At 37.6% G+C, this 21,436-nt stretch overlaps 1 protein-coding gene across 4 annotated transcripts in view; it reads left to right on the top strand.

The window, feature by feature from the left end:
• AMN1 (antagonist of mitotic exit network 1 homolog) overlaps window positions 1–21,436 on the top strand; it is a 56,401-nt gene that overhangs the window by 7,563 nt on the left and 27,402 nt on the right. For 2 of the 4 annotated variants that reach the window (XM_055318708.1, XM_055318705.1), the window contains exon 2: window positions 18,121–18,253. In XM_055318708.1, coding sequence (XP_055174683.1) covers window positions 18,137–18,253 — 117 coding nt within the window. In that variant the 5' untranslated portion in view covers window positions 18,121–18,136. Of the gene's footprint in view, window positions 1–7,584; window positions 7,988–11,121; window positions 11,169–18,120; window positions 18,254–21,436 lie in introns of those variants that run through there. The other 2 variants (XM_055318704.1, XM_055318706.1) reach the window with 2 other exon arrangements.

Here is a 21,436-nt window from a genome sequence, read left to right as displayed (position 1 = left end):
AAGAAAGTAGTGTGCAATGGGTTTCATGGGTGTTGGCACCAGCTGGCCTTGGGACTGAACAGGGGTCATCTTTGGATCCCACTTCTGACACCAGAAACTATCAAAAGAAAATTCAGAGTTTTACTTGATATGAATATTTTACTGAGTGAGAAACAAATTGTTAGCAAACAGAGAGACTTCAGATGAAAAGTGGTTAGAATCTCAGAGGTATCTCATTAGAGGATGGCTTATAAAGTGAGAACAAGAAAATTGTTTAACCTTTACAATGATTGGTTATTACAAGAGGAATTTACACAGTATAGAGGGTCCTCAGAAAGTTAAAAATAGGATCATTGTATGATCCAGTAATATCACTATTGAGTACTTACCTAAAGAATACAAAAACACTAATTCAAACAGATACCCCTATGTTTATTGCAGCATTGTTTTCAATAGCCAAATTATGGAAGCAACCCAAGTATCCACTGATAGATTAATGCATAAAGAAAATATGATACACACACAAACACACACACAGATGCTGGAATATTATCCAGCCATAAAAAATGAAATCTTGCCATTTGCAACAACATAGATAGAGCTAGAGAATATAATGCTAAGTGAAATAAGTCAGTCAGAGACAAATACCATAATATTTCGCTCATGTGGAATTTAAGAAACAAAACAAGTGAGCAAAGGAAAAAAGAGAGACAAACCAAGTCTCAGATTCTTAAATACAGAGAATAGATTGATGGTTACCAGAGGGGTGGTGGGCAGGGGGAGGGGTGAAATAAGTGAGGGGGATTAAAGAGTACACCTATCATGATAAGCATTGAGTAATGTATAGAATTGTTGAATCACAGAGCACCTGAGCATCTCAGTCAGTTAAGCATCTGTCTCTTAATTTCAGCCCAAGTCATGATATCAGAGTTGTGAAATTGAGTCCCACGTTGGGCTCCATGCTTACTGTGGAGTCTGCCTGAGATTCTCTCTCTCCCTCTCTTTGTTCTACTCTCCCTGCTTGCACACTCTCTCTCTCTGTCTCTAAAATCAATAAATAGGGGCACCTGGGTGACTCAATCAGTTAAGCATCTGCCATTGGCTCAGATCATGATCCCAGGGTCCTGGAATCAAGCCCCACATTGGGCTCTCCCTGCTTCTCCCTCTCCCTCTGCCTGCTACTCCCCCTGGTTGTACACTCTCCCTCTCTCTGTCAAATAAATAAAACCTTTAAAAATGAAAAAGTTGGGATCCCTGGGTGGCGCAGCGGTTTGGCGCCTGTCTTTGGCCCGGGGCGCGATCCTGGAGACCCGGGATCGAATCCCACATCGGGCTCCCGGTGCATGGAGCCTGCTTCTCCCTCTGCCTGTGTCTCTGCCTCTCTCTCTCTCTGTGACTATCATAAGTAAATAAAAATAAAATAAAATAAAATGAAAATGAAAAAGTTAAAATAAATAAATAAAAATCTTTAAAAAAAAGAATTGTTGAATCACTATATTGTACACCTGAAACTAATGTAACAACATATGTTAAGTATACTGGAATTAATTTTTTTTTAAATGGGAGTTTATAGATGGCAGGGGATTATTTAAAAGTGATTCTCATACCATTTTAGGAAGATGATTTAAGTGTTATCATTAACAGAGATATTTATAAGAAATAACCTAGGTTAAGTTTCTCTTGCATTCATGATATAAGCTAGATTAAGTTTCACTTAGGTGACCTAACTGGTTTTGTCTGCTTGAGGAATTTTCAGGCTGATCTCCGTGTTATTTTATTTTAATGCTAGCAAGTAATTAAACACCACTAAGTGTTAGTTACTGTTATTAATTATTTCACATGAGATTTTTGTGCTGGAACTTGCAGTTACAATGGCAATTGCTTCTCTCCAGGAGCTTTCAGTTTGTTAATATTACATTAAAATTATTGCCATGTAAAAATTAAGGCTGAGGAGAACAATTATCGTAATCTGCTGAGTGCTTTTGAAATCACTGAGATGTAACATTTACATTATATCTCATAAACTTCTGGCCCTCAGTCCATAGTCATGTGTTTGTTTGTTTGTTTGTTTGGGTTTTTTTAAGATTTGTTGGAGTGAGAGAGAGCATAAGCAGGGGGAAGAGCAAATGGAGAGAGAGAAGCAGACTCCCTTCTGAGTAGGCAGCCCCACATGGGGTTTGATCCCAGGACCCAGGGATTGTGATCTCAGCCAAAGGCAGACACTTAACCGACTGAGCCACCCAGGCACCCCCACAGTCATTTTTTATAAGAGAAATTTGTTGATTTTTTATATAACTCAGGCTTGTGTAGAGTCCTGAGAAAAGTATCTTGCTTTCATTCTTGGCTTAAATTTTATACCTAATCCAAATTGGAATTCCTTTCTGTCAATACAAACTGTTGGAGAAATAGTTAAGAGTGCAAGTCAGAAAGACAGACTAAAGCCTAGCTGAATACCTGGCTTTTAATTCCTGTCTTTATTCTGACACTTCCCTGACACATTCATACCGATGATCCTCTGAACTTCTATGGCCAGAAGTCTTTTATCTCTTCATAGCCACAGTTCCTTATTTTTAGGAGATGCTCAATATTCAATTAAGCACGTATTTAAAGTGCATATTTGGCATATGAAGCACTATGCTGATGATTGTGGGAAGTAACTAGCATTAAAAAGGTACAGTTTTGTGGAACCAGCATAAATCAAATATATAAATAACTATAATATAGTTAGAATAATAGCACAAGAGAGGGATTAACAAAGTTTTGAAATTTCTGATGAGGAAAAGAATATAAAGACTAGGAGAAGGCTTTGTAAAGGGGGTTGTATTTGAAGATTGGTAGCATCTGACAGTTGCAAATGGAAAGAAATACATCCAAGAAGGAGTGGAATAATAAGGGCAAAGCCTTGACAAGCAGGAAAGGTAGAAATATGGGAGAAGGCCAGAAAGTAGCATTTCAATTTGTCTGGGGAATACCATATGAATAGCAGAGTATTGAGACATAAAGCCATATAATTAGTAGAACTTTGGGGACCAGAATGCTATAACAGTGTTTAATTCTGTATGTAGCCATGGGAGCTATAAAAGGTTTTGGAACTATACTGGAGTAGAGAGAGATTTGAATTAGGGAGAAATTTGGAATAAAGAGATACTTAGGAAACTGTTGCAAAATCTTGGAAAGAGGTAAGGAGAGCCTAAACTGGAGACACACATGTATGAAGATGTTCATTGTAGAATTCCACTGTGGTGACAAAGAATTTGCCCATCACTGGGAGAGGTGCCATCAAATATTATGCAGCTGTTAGGAAAATGAAGAGTAGATGTATATGGATGGAACTTCAAAACATGGTGCTGGGGCACCTGGGTGGCTCAATTGGTTAAGTGTCAGACTCTTGGTTTCAGCTCATGATCTCATGGGTGGTGGGATCAAGCCCCGTATCCAGATACATGTGCGCATGTGCTCTCTCTCTCATAAATAAGTAAGTAAGTTTTTAAAAAATCAAACATAGTGCTTGGTGAGTTAGGAAGAATGTTAGGTTTGAGGTTGGTGTTCAGAATAACGACCGTGACTTCCAATGCTTTGACAAAACCTCTGATGTGAGGCTTTCTGGCCAAGCATCTGTGATTTCATATTGTTGGAACATTCACTGTATCCCTGGGGTTGCATCTTTCTGTAATTTTGCTGTGGTCTAATCAATAAAGAAGGAGTATGCAGATTTATACAGAAATTATGATTCCTTGAAAGATTTTGAGGAGGTGAAGAAGGCTGGTATCTTTCAGAGTGCAAAGTGATTTTGAAACATAAAGAATTTCTTTGGGCTGAATTCCATGGGAGTTTGTCACTCACCTGTATTCCTGAACTATGAAACATGAATATTGGATTATGGAATAGTTTCTCTTGATGAATAACTAACATATAATTAATAAATAAATAAAACAGCACTTAGTGAAAAAGAGGAAACAATAACACATTAAGAAAATTATCTAGACCTTGGAAATAAAGCAAAAAATGACCATATGACCTTTATTGTCATACTAAAGTGTTGTTCCCCATATAAAAACCCATATTTGCCTTGAGAATCATATTTCCTAATCCTTTTGGGGAAATGGATGTTCAGGCTGGTGGTTGGTCAGCAAGCTATTTCTAGATTGTAACAAGGTAAGGAGCTTGATCCAGGATAACAGTCAACTCTTACTGAGTGTACTGTTTAGTCCAGAGAATGGAACTTCTCTGTGAAGGAAACTGCTTGGTTTACGTCCTTGCATGAGATCCCAGTCTCCTCACTTACTAGCACTTTGAATAGCACTGCCTTAGAGATTCCTTTGGATCCGGGATGTGGTTAATAGTTTTGAATAGAAGGATGAAAGAAAGGGAAAAGGCCAAACATATTCTAAAGTTTTTAGCTTTGTTGACCAGGAGAATTGTGATGTCATTAGATAATCGTGGAGAAGTTAAGTGTCTTATGAGGAAAATGAATCAGAACATCCAGTAGAAATATCATACAAGCAGATAAAGATACTATAATTTATAATCTGAAAGCAAGATCAAGGATTGAGTCTAAAATTAGAAGTACAATCTAATAGGTAATAGATGAAGCCATTTTTAAGTTTAAGGGAGAGAATATGGGGAGGAGAAAAGAAGACCAAGACTAAATTTTATGCAATCTTCATAATAAAAGTAGGCCATTTTGCCAAAAATCATTTCTTGTTATATTAATTCACCATATAACTAATGGGTTAAATATAAATAAGTTGTTTCTTTTAACTACAAAATTTGGAGCAGTTCATATTGGATATCTATCTCTCCCCACCCCACCTTTTTTTTTTTTTTTTTTTTTTTTTACAGCTTTTGAAGATTTTGCTAAGTTTTAGCTGGCTAGTTTTCATTTTGTCTTGAGAACATAGACCACCTGTGTCAACTGTTAGGCCTGAAAACTGAGATCACTTATGTCAATATAACTTGCTCCAGAAAATTTTTGCAATCATTTTATCTAAACAAACATTTGGTTGTTAAAGCAAACATTATGTTTATCAGGATCGATTGTTCACCTGCTTTGAGACCCTGTGTCCATCAGTCTTACACTACTAAGTCACGGATTATGCCTAATATTAACCTATTCTCCATCTTGGAGGGAGAATCCTGATGTACTCTTTATGTAGCTTTTCCCTATTGAGACACTACCAAAATCCTGTCAAATCTGTGCTGCGGTAAATTTAATAAACTTTCTTTGTTTGACCAACAGACTTTTAGATAGTCTTCATGAGCTATGTAACACTTCTCAGGGCAGCATTTTTCAAAATGCTGAATTTGTTTGTGTCCCAGCTCACTGATGTTGCTGCTGGAGGGAACTGGAGCAGAAAGAGGAAACCATTGACTGTGGGAATACATGACACAGGCTAGACAGCTGAGCTCAAAGAGGACTAAAGGATTCAGATGAAAAAGACTTAGGAAGAGAGATGGGGCAGAAAAAAAAGGATGGCATTGTGGGGAAAAAGGAAACATTTAAAATATAGCTGAAATCTGCATAAAGGAAAATATAAGGGGAGTGAATATTAGTATAGAATTTGATTTTACCCTTCTTATAAGCTAATACATTTTTTAGCCTGGTCTTGTTTCATGGACGCTGGTAGAACAAAGTCTCTTGGGTCAAAGGCACAATGGACTTTATTATTTATTGCACAACAAGCAGCATGAGCATTAGCATGTTTATGTCACTTCCTCCTGACCTCCAAGACACACAGAAGCAACACAGATGGCTCAGATGGATGCCAACACAAGCAGTGGGTAGCATTCTAGGAGAGAAAACCAGCACAAATGAATGTCTAATCAAGCCATGAGGTGCGTTACAGGAACGAAATTTGGGGACTTGCCATTGTATAGAAAGCAGTAAGCAACCTCTTTGTCCTGGAGGGAGACATTACTTTATTGGACAGGGTTGATCATTATAAACACAACCCTGAGAATGGACCAGATAAAACATATTAGGACCATGTATTCTTGTCATTCACAGCAAGACAGGCATGATGATGAAAAATCCAGAAAGAACTGTCTTTCCCAACATCCCACCTTTTGGTGCTACCATCTTGGCTCCTGACAAATTATCACATGAGCATGACACTTTTTCAACCTCACTGATTAATTTGATCAGCAAAGGCTAGGACCAAATGTATTCAATTTGTATCATACAGCATTTATTGTTTCAAGAAGCAGGATGAGGCCAATCTGCAGTATTGACCTCAGTTCTGCCCCCAAGATCCCAGACTCGGCTAACTGAATAAATCCCAAGGGAGACCAATAGATCTTATTTCAGACAGCCAAGATGTAGAATAAGCCCAGAATAGTACCCATTATGACCTGCACAAGGAAATTTAAGCTCACCCATTAATCTTTGACGATATCATCAGTAATTACAAGGGACAATAGATGGGCCAAAGAGAAATCCTCAACCCAACTGAGAAATATTCCATAGCCTATTCTTCTCTACATATATCCATATAGACTAAAGAGACACAAGTCACTCGTTTGAATTTATCGTTAAGCTTGATTTGGATCACTGTGACATCGTTTTGCTTATGCCACATGGGCAATGTCACTGCTTAATTGCAGTCTTAATTGTAATACAAAGAAGTTCAGAGCCATCCATATCCATGCAAATTTTTCTGGACAGGGATGAGAAACCCCACAGCAAGTCAGATTAACAGCTGCAGCTGCTGCTTGCCTCAGGTGGATCAAAAAATTGTCTTGCCAGAGTACATTGACTAGAGGTGGTATTTTTTTTAAAATACCATTTTGGGTTGGAGCACAAATTGCTATAAATGAGGAGAACATTTGCTACCAGGTCTCAAAGAATCTCCTCATATCCCCAGACCTGGCCCACAGAACCTTTCTTTTCCCTCTTCCATAAAGCTCTGTTTCCATTAGCATCCAGTTCTCATCACAAAATCATTAGATCTACGATTTGATTTTACTTGAGACTGTTACTGTTTTGTGGATACTAGCAGAAGACACAAGATTTCTGGGCTAGAGACAAAGGACTTTGTTAAGGCATAGCAAGCCACAAGAGCAATTTGCCTCAGTTGCCCTTCTTCCCCAAATCCTATAAGGGTAACAACAGAGGGCTCAGATGGATGCCTGCACAGTGGGTATCTTACAGGAAAAAAACATTGAGCTTGAGTGATAACAGTTTCATAACTAGAAATAAGCAAACCTGGCCTTTCTTGGAGGGAGACAATGCCTTATCTCTCAGAACTGTTTGCTGCAAACACAGTCTACCTGAGAAATGGCCCAAATAAAGAGCAGTCAGGACCTTACCTTCTGTGCATACCAATAGATGTAAAAGATCTAACTGTGACCCCCCAGCCAGAATTTGGAAAACTGTCTCACCTCAATTTTTTAAACAATTTACCAGTTTTATGGATTTTTTAAAATACATGAGTAGGTCTGTCTTTTGGTGAAATGTTTCTCACCATTTCTTTCCAAGAATTCTAGAATCAATTGGGATAGAAAGACCTCATACTGAAAAGTAATCAAACCTAAAATGACCAATTTATTTAAAGAGTCCAAATACATCTTTGAAAGAAAAGGAGTTACCATGTTTCTTATTAATAGGATACAGGTGTTACATGGATGAGAAGATTGATGATATTTGGAAGACTTACAAAAAGACAACATGAGGAGCTCCACATTTGCTCCCTCGTTAAGTAAGAATAAAAGTTGAAAATTATAAAAGACAACAAACTGCTTAAAGTCTCTGGAAATCTTCCTAAGGGCATACAGCAAATGAAAAAACATTCATTCAATATAATCTTTTAAAACTCAAGAAAAATAAAATAAAACTCAATAAGAACAACAAGAGTCTATGCCACTCCAGATGGATATGGCTAAGGTGATGGGGCTACCTCTCCCCCCCAGCTCCTAGTCAAGGACTTCAGTATTTTCCTGAGAAGAACAGAATGCCAGCATTTCTTGTCACATTCCTCCCCCCGACACTTGTTCACAGGCTAAATTATGGGTAAGTATGATCGACAGTTGGGGGATTGCTACCTTCACCTAACCCCTGCTTCTAGGGTAGAGGCTCTATTTAAGCATGGCATGTTGAGAATACTGGGATGCTGATCCTTATCCCAGCTCATTCATGGGTAGAGGTTCCATCCTAGGAGAGGCAAGCTAGGGAGACCAGAGGCACTTCCCAACACTCTGATCCTAAAGTAGGATTTCACTCAGAAAGATCATCCTTGGGGCACCTGGGTGTCTCACTGGTTGAGTGTCTGCCTTTGGCTCAGGTCGTGATCCTGGGGTCCTAGGATCCATTCCCACATCAGGCTCTCCCCACAGGGAGCCTTCTTCTCACTCTGCATATGTCTCTGCCTCTGTGTGTGTGTCTCATGAATAAATGAAGGAAGGAAGGAAGGAAGGAAGGAAGGAAGGAAGGAAGGAAGGAAGGAAGGAAGGAAGGAGAGAAAAAGAAAGAAAAAGAAAGAGAAAGAAAGAAAGAAAGAAAGAAAGAAAGAAAGAAAGAAAGAAAGAAATCAGTCGTCCTTGTTTCCAGCTCTGAAATTGTAGCTTAGAGATTTGTCTCAGGAACAAAGATAGGCTGCAAAACAATTCTAAAGCTGTCAAGAAGATTTTATTTGAAACAGAGAGTGGAGGAAATTCAAATCTAAATATGTATTAACAGTCTGATAGCTTCATGTGAAATGCAAGCTGAACCATAGACCAGGAAATTCACCAGAGGGAACCAGGGAAAGGGACATCCAACAAGAGCCTGCCCTACAGTCAGAGCAAACCTTAAACACTGATCTCAGAAATGAATACTACAAAGGAGTCCAAAATGAAGTGGATGACATTGTGGAGCAATTTATACTCCACACATTATTGAAAACATTAGAGCAATTAATCTGTAATGAGCCAAGGTTGACAGCTGTGTGATACTTATACAGACTTAACAGAATAATCAGAAAAAGAGATAGTTGCAGAGAGCCCTACTGAAACCACTGACATCCTAGGGGAATAAGGCTTATGTCCAAGCTGGGCCCACTAAGAAGCAAATCAGAGGTTGCAGACAGTGAGGGAAATGGCCTTCACTAAAATATTCCAACCATGTCACTAAAGTAAATAATCAGAAATGTGTGGGATCAGTATCCAGAGTTACTATGTTATACTATCTAAACTGTCCTGTTTTCAAAAAAAACTTTTTTGAGACAAACAGAAACTTTGACCCATACATAGGGAAAAAATGGGCAGTAGAAACTGCCTTAGAGAGGACTCAGATGTTGGAGTTAGCAAGACTTCAGAGAAACTATTATAAATGTATTCAAAGAACTAAAGGAAGCCATATATTAAGACATAAAGGAGAAAACTGCTTGGCCATTCCTTAAGTTAAACATAGAATTATCATATTACCCAGCAATTCTACTCCCAGGTATATATCCAAAAGAACTGAAACTAGATACTCAAATACTTGTATATATATGTTCATAGCAGTAGTATTCACAATAGCCAAAAAGTGGAAACAACCAAAATGTCCATCACCAATGAATAAATAAAATGTGGGGGGTGTCTGGCTGGCTCAACCAGTAAAGCATGCTACTCTTGATCTCAGGAGGATTTTGAGTTCAAGTCCCATGTTGGGGGTAGGGATTACTTAAAAATAAATTTAAAAAATAAAATTAAATAAATAAATAAATAAATAAAAATAAATAAATAAATTTTTAATGTGGTATACCCATTAATGAAATACCATTCAGCCATTAAAAAGAAATGAAGTAAAAAATAAATTAAAAAAAATAAAAAATAAAAAGAAGTGAAGTACTGATACATGCAACAACATGGATGCACCTTGGAAACTATGCTGAGTGGATGAAGCCAGAAACAAAAGGCCACATATTATATGAATTCATTTATATGAAATATCTGAAATAGATAAATCCATAGCAACGGAGAGCTAGTTGGTAGTTGTCAAATATCGAGTGGAGAGAGGAATGCAGACTGAATCCTTAATAGGTACACATTTTCTTTTGAGCTAGTGCAGATGTTTTATAACTAGATAAAGGTGAATGTACAAAATGCCACCGAATTGTACACTTTAATTATATTTTATGAATTTCACCTTGATTTCAGGAAAGATGATGACAGTGTCTCATCAAATAGACAACATCAGTAAGGAAATAACAATTGTATATTCGAAAGAACCTAATGGAAATTCTGGAATTGAAAAAGTACAGTAATTAAAGTGGAAGAACTTTAAAAATGTTATGCTAAGTAAAAGAAGCCAGTAATAAAAAACCATATATGATTCAATTTATGTGGATGTGCAGTATAGGCTAATCTAGAGAAACAAAATAGATTGGTGGGAGATGGGAGAGATTGGCAGCTGACTGCCAATGGGTACAAGATTTATTTTTTTAAAGATCTATGTATTTATTATGAGAGACACAGAGCGAGAGAGAGGCAGAGACACAGGCAGAGGGAGAAGCAGGCTCCATGCAGGAAGCCCGATGTGGGACTCGGTCCTGGGTCTCCAAGATCACACCCCTGGCTGCAGGTGGTGCTAAACCGCTGGGCCACCTGGGCTGGCCAAAGATTTATTTTTAGAGTAATGAAAATGTTCTGGAATTAGTGATGACAAATGCACAACTCTGGATATGCTAAAAAACACCAATGTTATGTCAGTTAGATCTTAATGAAGCCATTACAAAATCTGGGAATGTTTTCATTAAGCTTTTAACTTTTAGAATAAATGATATAAATTTCTGTTGATGATGGGGTATCTGATTTCAATATAACAAAGTCAAGGAGAATGAGAATTGGGAAATATGAACTTATTACTACCCATTCAGTATGAATTACTTAAAACGTACAAACACTTAAAGGTAGTTTTGGAAAATGAGAGTGATACACATGGAGATGTGCCACTCAGATCACTCTTCTGGGAAGGACTTGCTGCTCACCCGTGGAGAGAATAGTCAACAGATGGTTTGCATTACTCAGCTCCTTCAGAATATACCCCTGCTGCAGAACCACCTAGCTTGAGGTTAATGCCCCACCCGCCAGGAGAAACCTGTATCCCCTAACAAGGATGTAAAGTCCCAGCCAAAAGTGAAATTCCTGTTAAAAAAATTGATCTTTCATGTTTATTATGCACAGGTGTATGGTTTGAATTTTCACCATGAATATGTTGCAGAATGCTCAAGGTGAATAAATAACATTAACTTTGCTTTGGAACTTGTGAATACTCCTGGGATCTGCTATGGGTTAAATGTTTTTGTAAGCCCCAAATTCATATGTTAAAATCCTAATTCCCCCTGGAGATCCCTGGGTGGCTCAGCGTTTTAGCACCTGCTTTCAGCCCAGGGCTGAAAGTGATCCTGGAGTCCCGTGTCAGGCTCCCTGCATGGAGCCTGCTTCTCCCTCTGCCTGTGTCTCTGCCTCTCTCTGTCTCTCATGAATAAATAAATAAAATCTTTAAAAAATAATAAAAAATAAAAATAAAATAAAATCCTAACCCCCAAAGGTGATGGTATTAGTAGGTGTGGGCTTTTTGGAGGTGTTTAAATTATGAGAGTAGAGCCCTCATGATTGGAATTAGTGTCCTTTAAAAATTTCCAGAGAAATCTCCATACCCTTCTACCATGTGAGGATACAGAGAGATGGCACTGAATATGAACCAGGAAGAGGGCCCTTATTCAACCATGCTAGCTAGCACTCTGATCTCAGAATTACAGCATCCAGAGCTGTGAGGATTAAATTTGTATTGTTTATGAGCCTGCCAGTCTGTGGTATTTTGTGATTAAAGCCCAACCAGACAAACACAAGATCCTTAATCAGAGAAAACTCAAACCTTCACTATGGGAATGGCTTCACAACACAAAGAACACACAGGTCTCTCGTGCAAAACTACTTGAGTAAAAGACTTTAACAAAAACTTTTTTTAAAAAAAGGAGGGTTGGGGGGTACCTGAGTAGAGTAGCTCAGTTGGTTAAGGGACCAACTCTTGATTTTGGCTCAATCATGATCTCAGGGTTGTGAGGCTGAGCCCTGCCTAGATCCCTGTGTCCAGCCTCACTCACATCAGGCTCCAGACTCAGCAGGGAGTCTTCCTAAAAAAAAAAAATCTACAAAAAAATAGCACGAAAGAGACTCAGCAGAAAATATAGAACTGACACTTGAAGAACTACAAATAATAGAATAATTTGAAAGGTATTTTAAAACAAATGTATTGAAAGTATTTAAAAACAAAGGAACAGTTATCCTTAAGAATACAAATAATAGATTTTTTAAAAAAGATTTTATTTATTTGAGAGAGAGCAAGAGAGCACAAGCAGGGAGGAAAGGCAGAAGGAGAAGGATAAGCTGACTCCTTACTGAGCAGGGAGCCTGATGTAGGGCTTGACTCCCAGGACCATGGGATCACAACCCAAGCCAAAGGTAGACACTTAACTGACTGAGCCACCCAAGCACCCCAATTTTTTTCCTTTTAATTAGAATCCCTACAAAAGAAAAATGTAGTCATTGAAACAACAATTGAAATTCCTTTGCATGTTTCATAGTGGATGATAGATTGGACAACATCTTGTCTGTCTAAAATAGACTTATTGTTCCTCCCCCGTCTTTCATACTTATTCAGTTACCTGAGTCTGGGACCCTGGGGTTGCTGTCAAGGTCATTACTAAAGATGGGCTTTATCCTCCTACTTGGAATACTATTGATAGTAGCCTTAATTAAATGCTTTAAGAGACAAATTGAACAGATTTGGCTTCTGCCTTTGTTGGTCAAATTAATTAGAGTAGCTGACAGAGTGGTAAACTCATACAAATATCTGAGTTCAGCCAAGAACATCTTGGGTAGATGTTGGGAGAAGCAATCTGCCATGAACCTTATGGATATGCCAAGAATGTAGGATCTTTTTTTTTTTAACATTTTATTTATTTATTCATGAGAAACAGAAAGACAGAGGCAGAGACACAGGCAGAGGGAGAAGCAGGCTCCATGCAGGGAGCCTGATGTGGGACTTAATCCTGGGACTCCGGATCACTCCCTGAGCCAAAAGCAAACACTCAACTGCTAAGCCACCCAGGTGTCCCAAGAATGTAGGATCTTGACTACTCTTTAGGTGGGGCATTGCTGAAGGTTGTTTGTGCAGCAAATATTGTCTCCTTCCTCTCAAAAAAGCAGACTTGCTTCAGTTTACTATAAAAGTTGTGAATCACCCAAGCTTAGTGTCGTCTTCTACAATATAACCTGCTGTGTGAGCAAGCATTCGTCTGAGCTCTATCTACATTATACTGTAGGACTTAAGACTGCATAGGGGGAAGAAATAAATTCTATTTAAAAAAAAAAAGGAGGGCATGGGAAATTAACATAAATGTGAAGCTCTGGCTACTGCTCTTGTCATGAGTAATAAAGCCCTTTTTCTTTGACCCAAGAATTTCTTGTTTTCTGCCAGCATTCATAAATTGGTAATAGGCTCACTTTTGTAATTTTGTAAGTGGGGTAAAACTCAGACACTGCATAGTTTTTTACACTTGCAACAATCAATTCCAGGTAGTTTTTATTTTTTTATTTCTTTTATTTTTTTAAGATTTTATTTATTTATTCATGAGAACGCAGAGAGAGAGAGAGAGGCAGAAACACAGGCAGAGGGAGAAGCAGGCTCCATGCAGGGAGCCTAATGTGGGAGTCGATCCCGGGACTCCAAGATCATGCCCTGGGTGAAAGGTAGACGCTCAACCACTGAGCCACCCAGCCGTCCCCTCCAGGTAGTTTTTAAGTCGAAAAGCAGGGGTGCCTGGCTGGCTCAATCAGTAGAGTATGCAACTCTTGATCTCAGGATTGTGAGTTTGAGCCCCACGTTGGGCATAGAGATCACTTAATTAAAAAATTTGTTTTTTAAATGAAAGGTAAAACAATTCAGGTAGTGAATTTTTTTAGAAGAAAGCATAGCAGAATATCTTCATGAACTTAGGACATTGAAAGAGTTCATAAACAGAACACAAAAGAAATTTATCATAAAGAAAACAATATATTAGGCTGCATTAGATTATACTTCTCTTCAACATAAGACATAATTAAGAAAATGAAAAGACAATCCACAGAATGGGAAATATATTTGCAACATATATATCCAACAGAAAGCTCACGTCCAAAATATAAAAGGAACTCTTCATACCACTAAGTAAAACATAGACCCCCCAAAAAACTGGGCAGGATACTTGAACAGATACTCCTCAAGAGACTATCCAAATAACAATAAAAAAATGAAAACATGCTCAGATTAATTAATAAATAAGGGACTGCAATTCAAAGTCACATTGTGTTGCCATTATATTCATAAATTGGCTAAAATTAAAAAGACTGATAATGCTGAGTGTTGGCCAGGATATGGATTCCAGAAACTCCCATTGAATGAAAGTAGGATCGGTACAATCATTTCAGAAAACGGTTTGGCATTAAGCTAAACATTTGCGTACCTTATGAGCCAGCAATTCCACTCCTAGGCATATACTCGATCAAAAGACAGGAACACATGCACCAAAAGATCTGTCCAAGAGTATTCATATGAATATTATTCATAATAGTAAATTATAAACAACCCAATTGTACATCAGCAGTTCAAACAATGGAATATTATGCAGCATTGAAAATGGACATAAACTGAAAATTAAAATGGACAAACTACAGCTACCTGCAACAATTACAAGATGGGTCTTGTAATCATGTCAGCAAAGAAAGATGGTAGAACAATATTAAAAACAGACTGAATACAATCTGATGTGAAAAATAATATGGATAGAGAGATATTACTTAACGATAAAGGGACTATTCCACAAGATGTAATGATCATGAATTTGCCATTAACACCCAAGTCTTATAAAACAGGAAAATTGTCACATACAAGGACAATTGACAAGTTCAGCCATGGTAGGAAACTTAATACACTTCTCTACATTTTACAAGTATAGAAAACAGTGGCATCCCCAGTGGCTCAGCGGTTTAGCACCACCTTCAGCCCAGGGCATGATCCTGGAGACCTGGGATGGAGTCCCACATGGGGCTACCTGCATGGAGCCTGCTTCTCCCTCTGCCTGTGTCTCTGCCTTTCTCTCTGTCTCTTATGAATAAATAAATAAAATCTTAAAAAATAAAAAAACAAGTATAGAAAACAATATTATTTATGCATATATACTATAGTAGTAAAGCGATAATAAAATCATGGATACAAACTTTTTAAAAATTTCATGGTAGTGGTTACCTCTGCAAAGGGAGATTAAGAATAAACCTATGTGGGTGTACACAGGAGGCTTTATTTATACCTGAAATATTTTATGTCTTAAGAAAGATATCTGACACACTATGATAAAGAATAAAATTTGAATTTATTAAAAATTATTTAGAATTATTGGAATCCCTGGGTGGCGCAGCGGTTTGGCGCCTGCCTTTGGCCCAGGGCGCGATCCTGGAGACCCGGGATCGAGTCCCACGTCGGGCTCCCGGTGCATGGAGCCTGCTTCTCCCTCTGCCTATGTCTCTGCCTCTCTCTCACTCTCTCTGTATGACTATTATAAATAAATAAAAAAAAAAATACAACTTCACTTATAAAAAAAAAAATTATTTAGAATTATTAAAAATTCTAGATTTATGCTGCATAGATTTTGTCATCCTAGTTTATTTTTATGTATTTTTAAATTTTTCATTATAAAACAGTAATGTACAAAAAACAAAAACCAGTAAAAAGGAAAGTAAAATTTGATTTCAAAATATAAGTATTGTCAGGGCACTTGGGTGGCTCAGTCAGTTAAGCATCTGCCTTTGGCTCAGGTCATGATTCTGGGGTACTGGGATTGAACCCACATCAGACTCACTTCCCAGTAGAGAACCTGTTTCCCCTTCTCCCTCTGCATGCCCTTCCCCACCCCCATGCATGGTCTATCTCAAATAAATAAAATCTTTTTTAAAAGTACAAGTATTGTAAATTAGAAATTCTACAAATTTAGGGGCGCCTGGGTGGCACAGTTGATTAAGCATCCAGTTCTTAATTTCAGGTCAGGTCATGATCTCAGGGTTGTGAGATCAAGCCCTGTGTCCAGATCCATATTGAGTGCAGTCTGCTCTTCCCCTCCACTCACACTAGTTCTGTCTCCCTAAAATAAATAAATAAGATCTTTTTTAAAAAAGAGTTCTATTAATACTGTAGAAAAAATAACAGAAGAATTAAATAATACTATCCTATTCACATAATATATCTGTGTGCATATACATATACATACATGGAGAGATATATTTAGGCATACATGTATAATACAACATTACATCTCTTCGAGAATATACATTCTCTGAATACTCATAAAACAAATACAAATTTAGTCATTTATTTGGCAAAAAAAAAACCCAACTCTTAGGAATTTAAGTCAAAAAATAGCAAAATAGGGGCAGGCTGAGTGGCTCAGCGGTTTAGCGCTGCCTTCAGCCCAGGGTCTGATCCTGGAGACTCAGGATCGAGTCCCATATCAGGCTCCCTGCATGGAGCCTGCTGCTCTCTCTGCCTGTGTCTCTGCCTCTCTCTCTCTCTCTCTCTCTCTCTCTCTCTGGGTCTCTCATGAATAAATAAATAAAAAATCTTTAAAAAAAAGAAAAAAATAGCAAAATAGGCAAAGGAAATTAATAGACAAGCATATCCAGATGGCCAGCAAGTTCATGGAAAGATATCAAATTTACTAGTAATGAGAGAAATAAAAATTAAAGTAATAATGAGATACCACTTTTCACACATGAAACTGTCCAACATTTAAGGATAGGTAGATCTTAAAAACATTGGTAAGTGAAAAACTAAACAAATCAATGACAAATACCAGATATGTAAATCAGAAATACAACAAGCATGTTAAAAGGATACATACAATGAAAGGATACACATTAGACATTAGAATGGATTCCTCGAGTGGTGGGAGATGGGATTGGGAAACAGAGAAGACTGAAATAAATGGAAAAATAAAATGAACTTGTTGCTTGAGAGATGTAGAGGAATACAGTACTCTAGTACTACTGATAGAAATATGAAGTATTACAGACTTTCTAGAGAACAATCTGACAATGTATATTAACATGTCCTAGAAACAGTGGAATGTTCGTAAGTAGGAGAATGACTAAATAAATCCTCCATGCTGTAAAATATTATAAAGCCAGTAAAGAAGCATTAGAACTATACTTGATGATTTGAAGAATTTTGTAAGATATTATTGAATGAAAAAGGGTACAGAAAACTGAGTCCACAAGTGAAGCTATTTTAGGAAACAGTGATCCACCCTCAAAATGCACGTGTGTGCACACGTACACATATAAAAAAAAAGAATATACACTAGATATTAGTGGGAGGAACTAATGCTGAGTAAACATTATCTAACAGAAGGGGAAGGGATAGGACAGGGAAATTCGTGAATGTAAAATTATATATATGTGGAAGTATTTGTCATCAGAGGTTTAAGCAAGATACATGTTTGTTTTTTGTTTGTAGTAGGAGTTTCTCAGAGAGTTGGAATTTCAGACTACATATGAGATATGTTGGTCATATGGGCCTTGGTTATTGCCTCCTGTGATAACTCTGCTTTATGCATATACATTCCTGGCACCAAGTTTGTTATCTCTATGACTTGTACAATTTATGCAATCTTTGTGGTTGTAGTTCTCTCATGATTTCATTATACACATAACTTTTAAGAAAAATAGAGAAAATTTTACTGCATTAATAGATAAAACTTGTCAGTTCGTAGGCCCTAGCTCAATATTTATTTAGGAATATGTAACTGAAATCTTGATAGTAACTGTATCTTAGGAATTAGAGAGGCTGCCTTAGTAAAAGTTTTTCTTTTTTTGTAACTTAGAATGCATTTTAGTAAATGAGGTTTGCTGAGAAAAAAATGTAAAGGGAAAAGCCTCAGAGCCTAACCAGGCATGTGCAAGACTTTTGAATCTTAGCAAGAGCCTAACCAGGCATGTGCAAGGCTTTTGAATCTTAGCAAGCTTTAGTTGCAAATATTAATAAACCATGTACACCCTGTTTATGAAAAGACTAAGTGCAAGCAAACAGCATAAGTTATTAGGAATCGGTACCAGTACCATGTAATTTATTATATTGTATTTGTATTTCAGATGCCTGTGGTGCTTCATGAAGAATATTTCCAGATATATCACAGACATTAAGCCTTTGCCTCCCAACATAAAAGATAGACTGATTAAAATAATGAGTACCCAGGGGCAGATAACAGATTCAAATATAAGTGAGGTAAGAGTGTACAATTGCAAAGCAAGCATATTATATTTTACTGTTTAGATATGGTTTCAGGGCAGCCCAGGTGGCTCAGCAGTTTGGTGCCACCTTTGGCCCAGGGTGTGATCCTGGAGACCCGGGATTGAGTCCCAGGTCAGGCTCCCTGCGTGGAGCCTGCTTCTCCCTCTGCCCGTGTTTGCCTCTCTCTCTGTGTCTCTCATGAATAAATAAATAAAATCTTGAAAAAAAAAAAAAAGATATGGTTTCAGACTTTTGGAGCAATGACATATGGTGGGATTAGTAATAATTTTAAAATATAATAAAACATTGGGGTTCTATTTTTCTCCAGATAACCAAAATGTTCATGTGTAATAGTTACTAAAAATATCTTCTCTCACCATTCTTTTAGCGGCTCCCCTTGTCTTCATCCTACCAGCACCCTGGATCTCTACATTTTCAAAAAGTTTTCAGCTTTTTGATCAACTTTACCTCAATAAATCTGGAAAAGTAAAAATAAAAATGCAAAATGAATACACAAATGGCAAAAGAAAAAAAAACCTGCAGTAAGAAATACATGCTATATTATGTCTCTGGTCCACAAACCACATTTACATGTAACCATACTATGTATAGCACACTTGGATATTTTCTACTTTATCCTATCTTATTTCAATTTACAGAAGAACTGTTGATCAGAGTCTACTAAATTGATTTTATCAATCAGCAGTTAGGGACACCTGGGTGGCTCAGTGGTTTAGCATCTGCCTTTGGCCCAGGACATGATCATGGAGTCCAGGGATCAGGTCCCACATTGGGCTCCCTGGTGGAGCCTGCTTCTCCCTCTGTCTATGTCTCTGCCTCTCTCTCTCTCTCTGTGTGTCTCTCATGGATAAATAAATACAATCCTTTAAAAAATTTTTTTCTTTAAAAAAAAAAAACAATCAGCAGTTAAAAGCCACTCTTCTAAACTTCCCTAAAGTTAAAATAGCTAAAATTGGCTATTCTATAAGGCAGTAAGTATAGTAAGGCCCTCCAGCCTGAATTAAAATCCTGGTTCTGCCACTTTCTGACATTGAGTCTCAGTTCTCTTAACTGTAAAATGCATTTGCAGCCATCATCACTGTCTGCTGAGACTCTGCACTAGACTAGTCTACTACAGAAACTCTGGTTCTAATGACCAAAGCCTATGATCAAAAGAGAACAAACTCTGATTATAGCACTCCAGTACATGACTGTCCCTGTAACCTCATATTGTAAATGCACTTAGACGTGCCATTACTGTTTCTTTTAACATTATCCTGATGTACCTCTAATGCTTTGTTTTCTTCATGACAGCTTGCATTGGAACATAGACATTTTAGTGTTGTAGTCTGCTTAGCTCTGTAAAGATAGAATAATATCCCTAGGTTCTTACTGTTGATGGTTCTGTGGACGTATATAGTTTGTGTGTGGCCCAAAGAAGAAATATTATGACACTACCGAAAACTGGTGGTTTTCTTCATTTTCCCATCATCTCCATTTTGTTCTCACCCTTTAGTCTATATTCCAGTGGCTTAAATTTTTGTTTTATGGCAATCCTTAATATTCATTTAAACCTAATTTTAATCTAAATAGAAAGGAGCTAAGGAGTGAATGAGATAGAAAAAAAAAAAAAACTTGGGGTGCCTGGGTAGCTCAGTTGGCTGTTGCCTTCAGCTCAGTCATGATCCCAGGGTCCTGGGACCAAGCCCCTTGTCAGGTTATCTGCTCAGCAGGGAGTCTGCTTCTCCCCCTTCCTCTGCTCCACCCCCAGCAAGCTATGCTCTCTTTCACACTCTATCTCAAATAAATAAAATATTTTTTTAAAAGCCCAGAAGTATGATTTCTTTGGTGTTCTCCCTCAAATCTCTATCCATATGAGTCCTGCTTATGAAATTATTCAAAAAGCCGGATTTAACATCTGTTGCAAAGTTGCATGCATCATTGGATGGCTCTCTTTGAAATATTTCCTAACTCTTTTTATAGTTGGATGGAGGAGGCCTTTCTAAACATGACACCAAAGTTAGAAACCAAGAAGAAAAAAGTTGATGGACTTGATTACATAACAATATGAACTTCTTATAGCAAGAAGAAAAAACAAGAAGCAGAGTCAAGTAACAAACTAGGAAAAATATTTGCCACACACATGCAACTCCATAAGTTTATCTTGACAATTTAAAGAATCCCTACAAATTGATAAGAAAAATCAAAACAAATACTAAAAAGAATCAGGAAGTACTAAAAGGAAAAATACTAGGGGATCCCTGGGTGGCTCCGGTTTAGCGCCTGCCTTTGGCCCAGGGCGCGATCCTGGAGTCCCGGGATCGAGTCCCGGGATCGAGTCCCACGTCGGGCTCCCAGCATGGAGCCTGCTTCTCCCTCCTCCTGTGTCTCTGCCTCCCTCTCTCTCTCCCAATGTCTATCATAAATAAATAAACAAATCTTTTAAAAAAAAATACTAAAAAGAATCAGGAAGTACTCAAAGGAAAAAAACCTTATTAGTCATAACAGTCACAGTTTGCCTTTCAGTTTGGCAGACTTAAAAAATCATAATATCCAGTGTTTTTTTTTAATTTTTATTTATTTATGATAGTCACAGAGAGAGAGAGAGGCAGAGACACAGGCAGAGGGAGAAGCAGGCTCCATGCACCGGGAGCCCGACGTGGGATTCGATCCCGGGTCTCCAGTATCGCGCCCTGGGCCAAAGGCAGGCGCCAAACCGCTGCGCCACCCAGGGATCCCTTTTTTTTTTTTTTAATTTTTATTTATTTATGATAGTCACAGAGAGAGAGAGAGAGAGAAATATCCAGTGTTGATAATAGTGTGGGCAATGGTCACTTTTATCTCCTGTTGGTGAGAGTGTAAATTGATTTAAAAAAAACTTTTAGAAAAAAATTAAAAAAAAAAACTTTTAGCTAAAAGGACAGCTTGCCATTAACAGAAGTCCTAAAAATGTGCTTACTATTGTGACTCAACAATTTTAGTTCCAGTATTTTTCCAGTTTTATTGAAATATAATTGACATGTAACATTGTATAAGTTTAAAGCATGCAATATAATGTGATGATTTGACATGCTTATTTTTTTAAGTTGTTGTTGTTGTTGTTGTTTTATTTGAGACAGAGAAAGAAAGAAAGCACAAGCAGGGAGGAGAGTAGAGGGAGAAGAAGCAGAATCTTCA

The sequence above is a fragment of the Nyctereutes procyonoides genome, unplaced genomic scaffold (genome assembly GCF_905146905.1).
Source record: "Nyctereutes procyonoides isolate TBG_1078 unplaced genomic scaffold, NYPRO_anot_genome, whole genome shotgun sequence".
Classification (NCBI taxonomy): domain Eukaryota; kingdom Metazoa; phylum Chordata; class Mammalia; order Carnivora; family Canidae; genus Nyctereutes; species Nyctereutes procyonoides.
The sequence above is the reverse complement of the archived record's forward strand: the minus strand, read 5'-3'. Positions and strand labels throughout refer to the sequence as shown.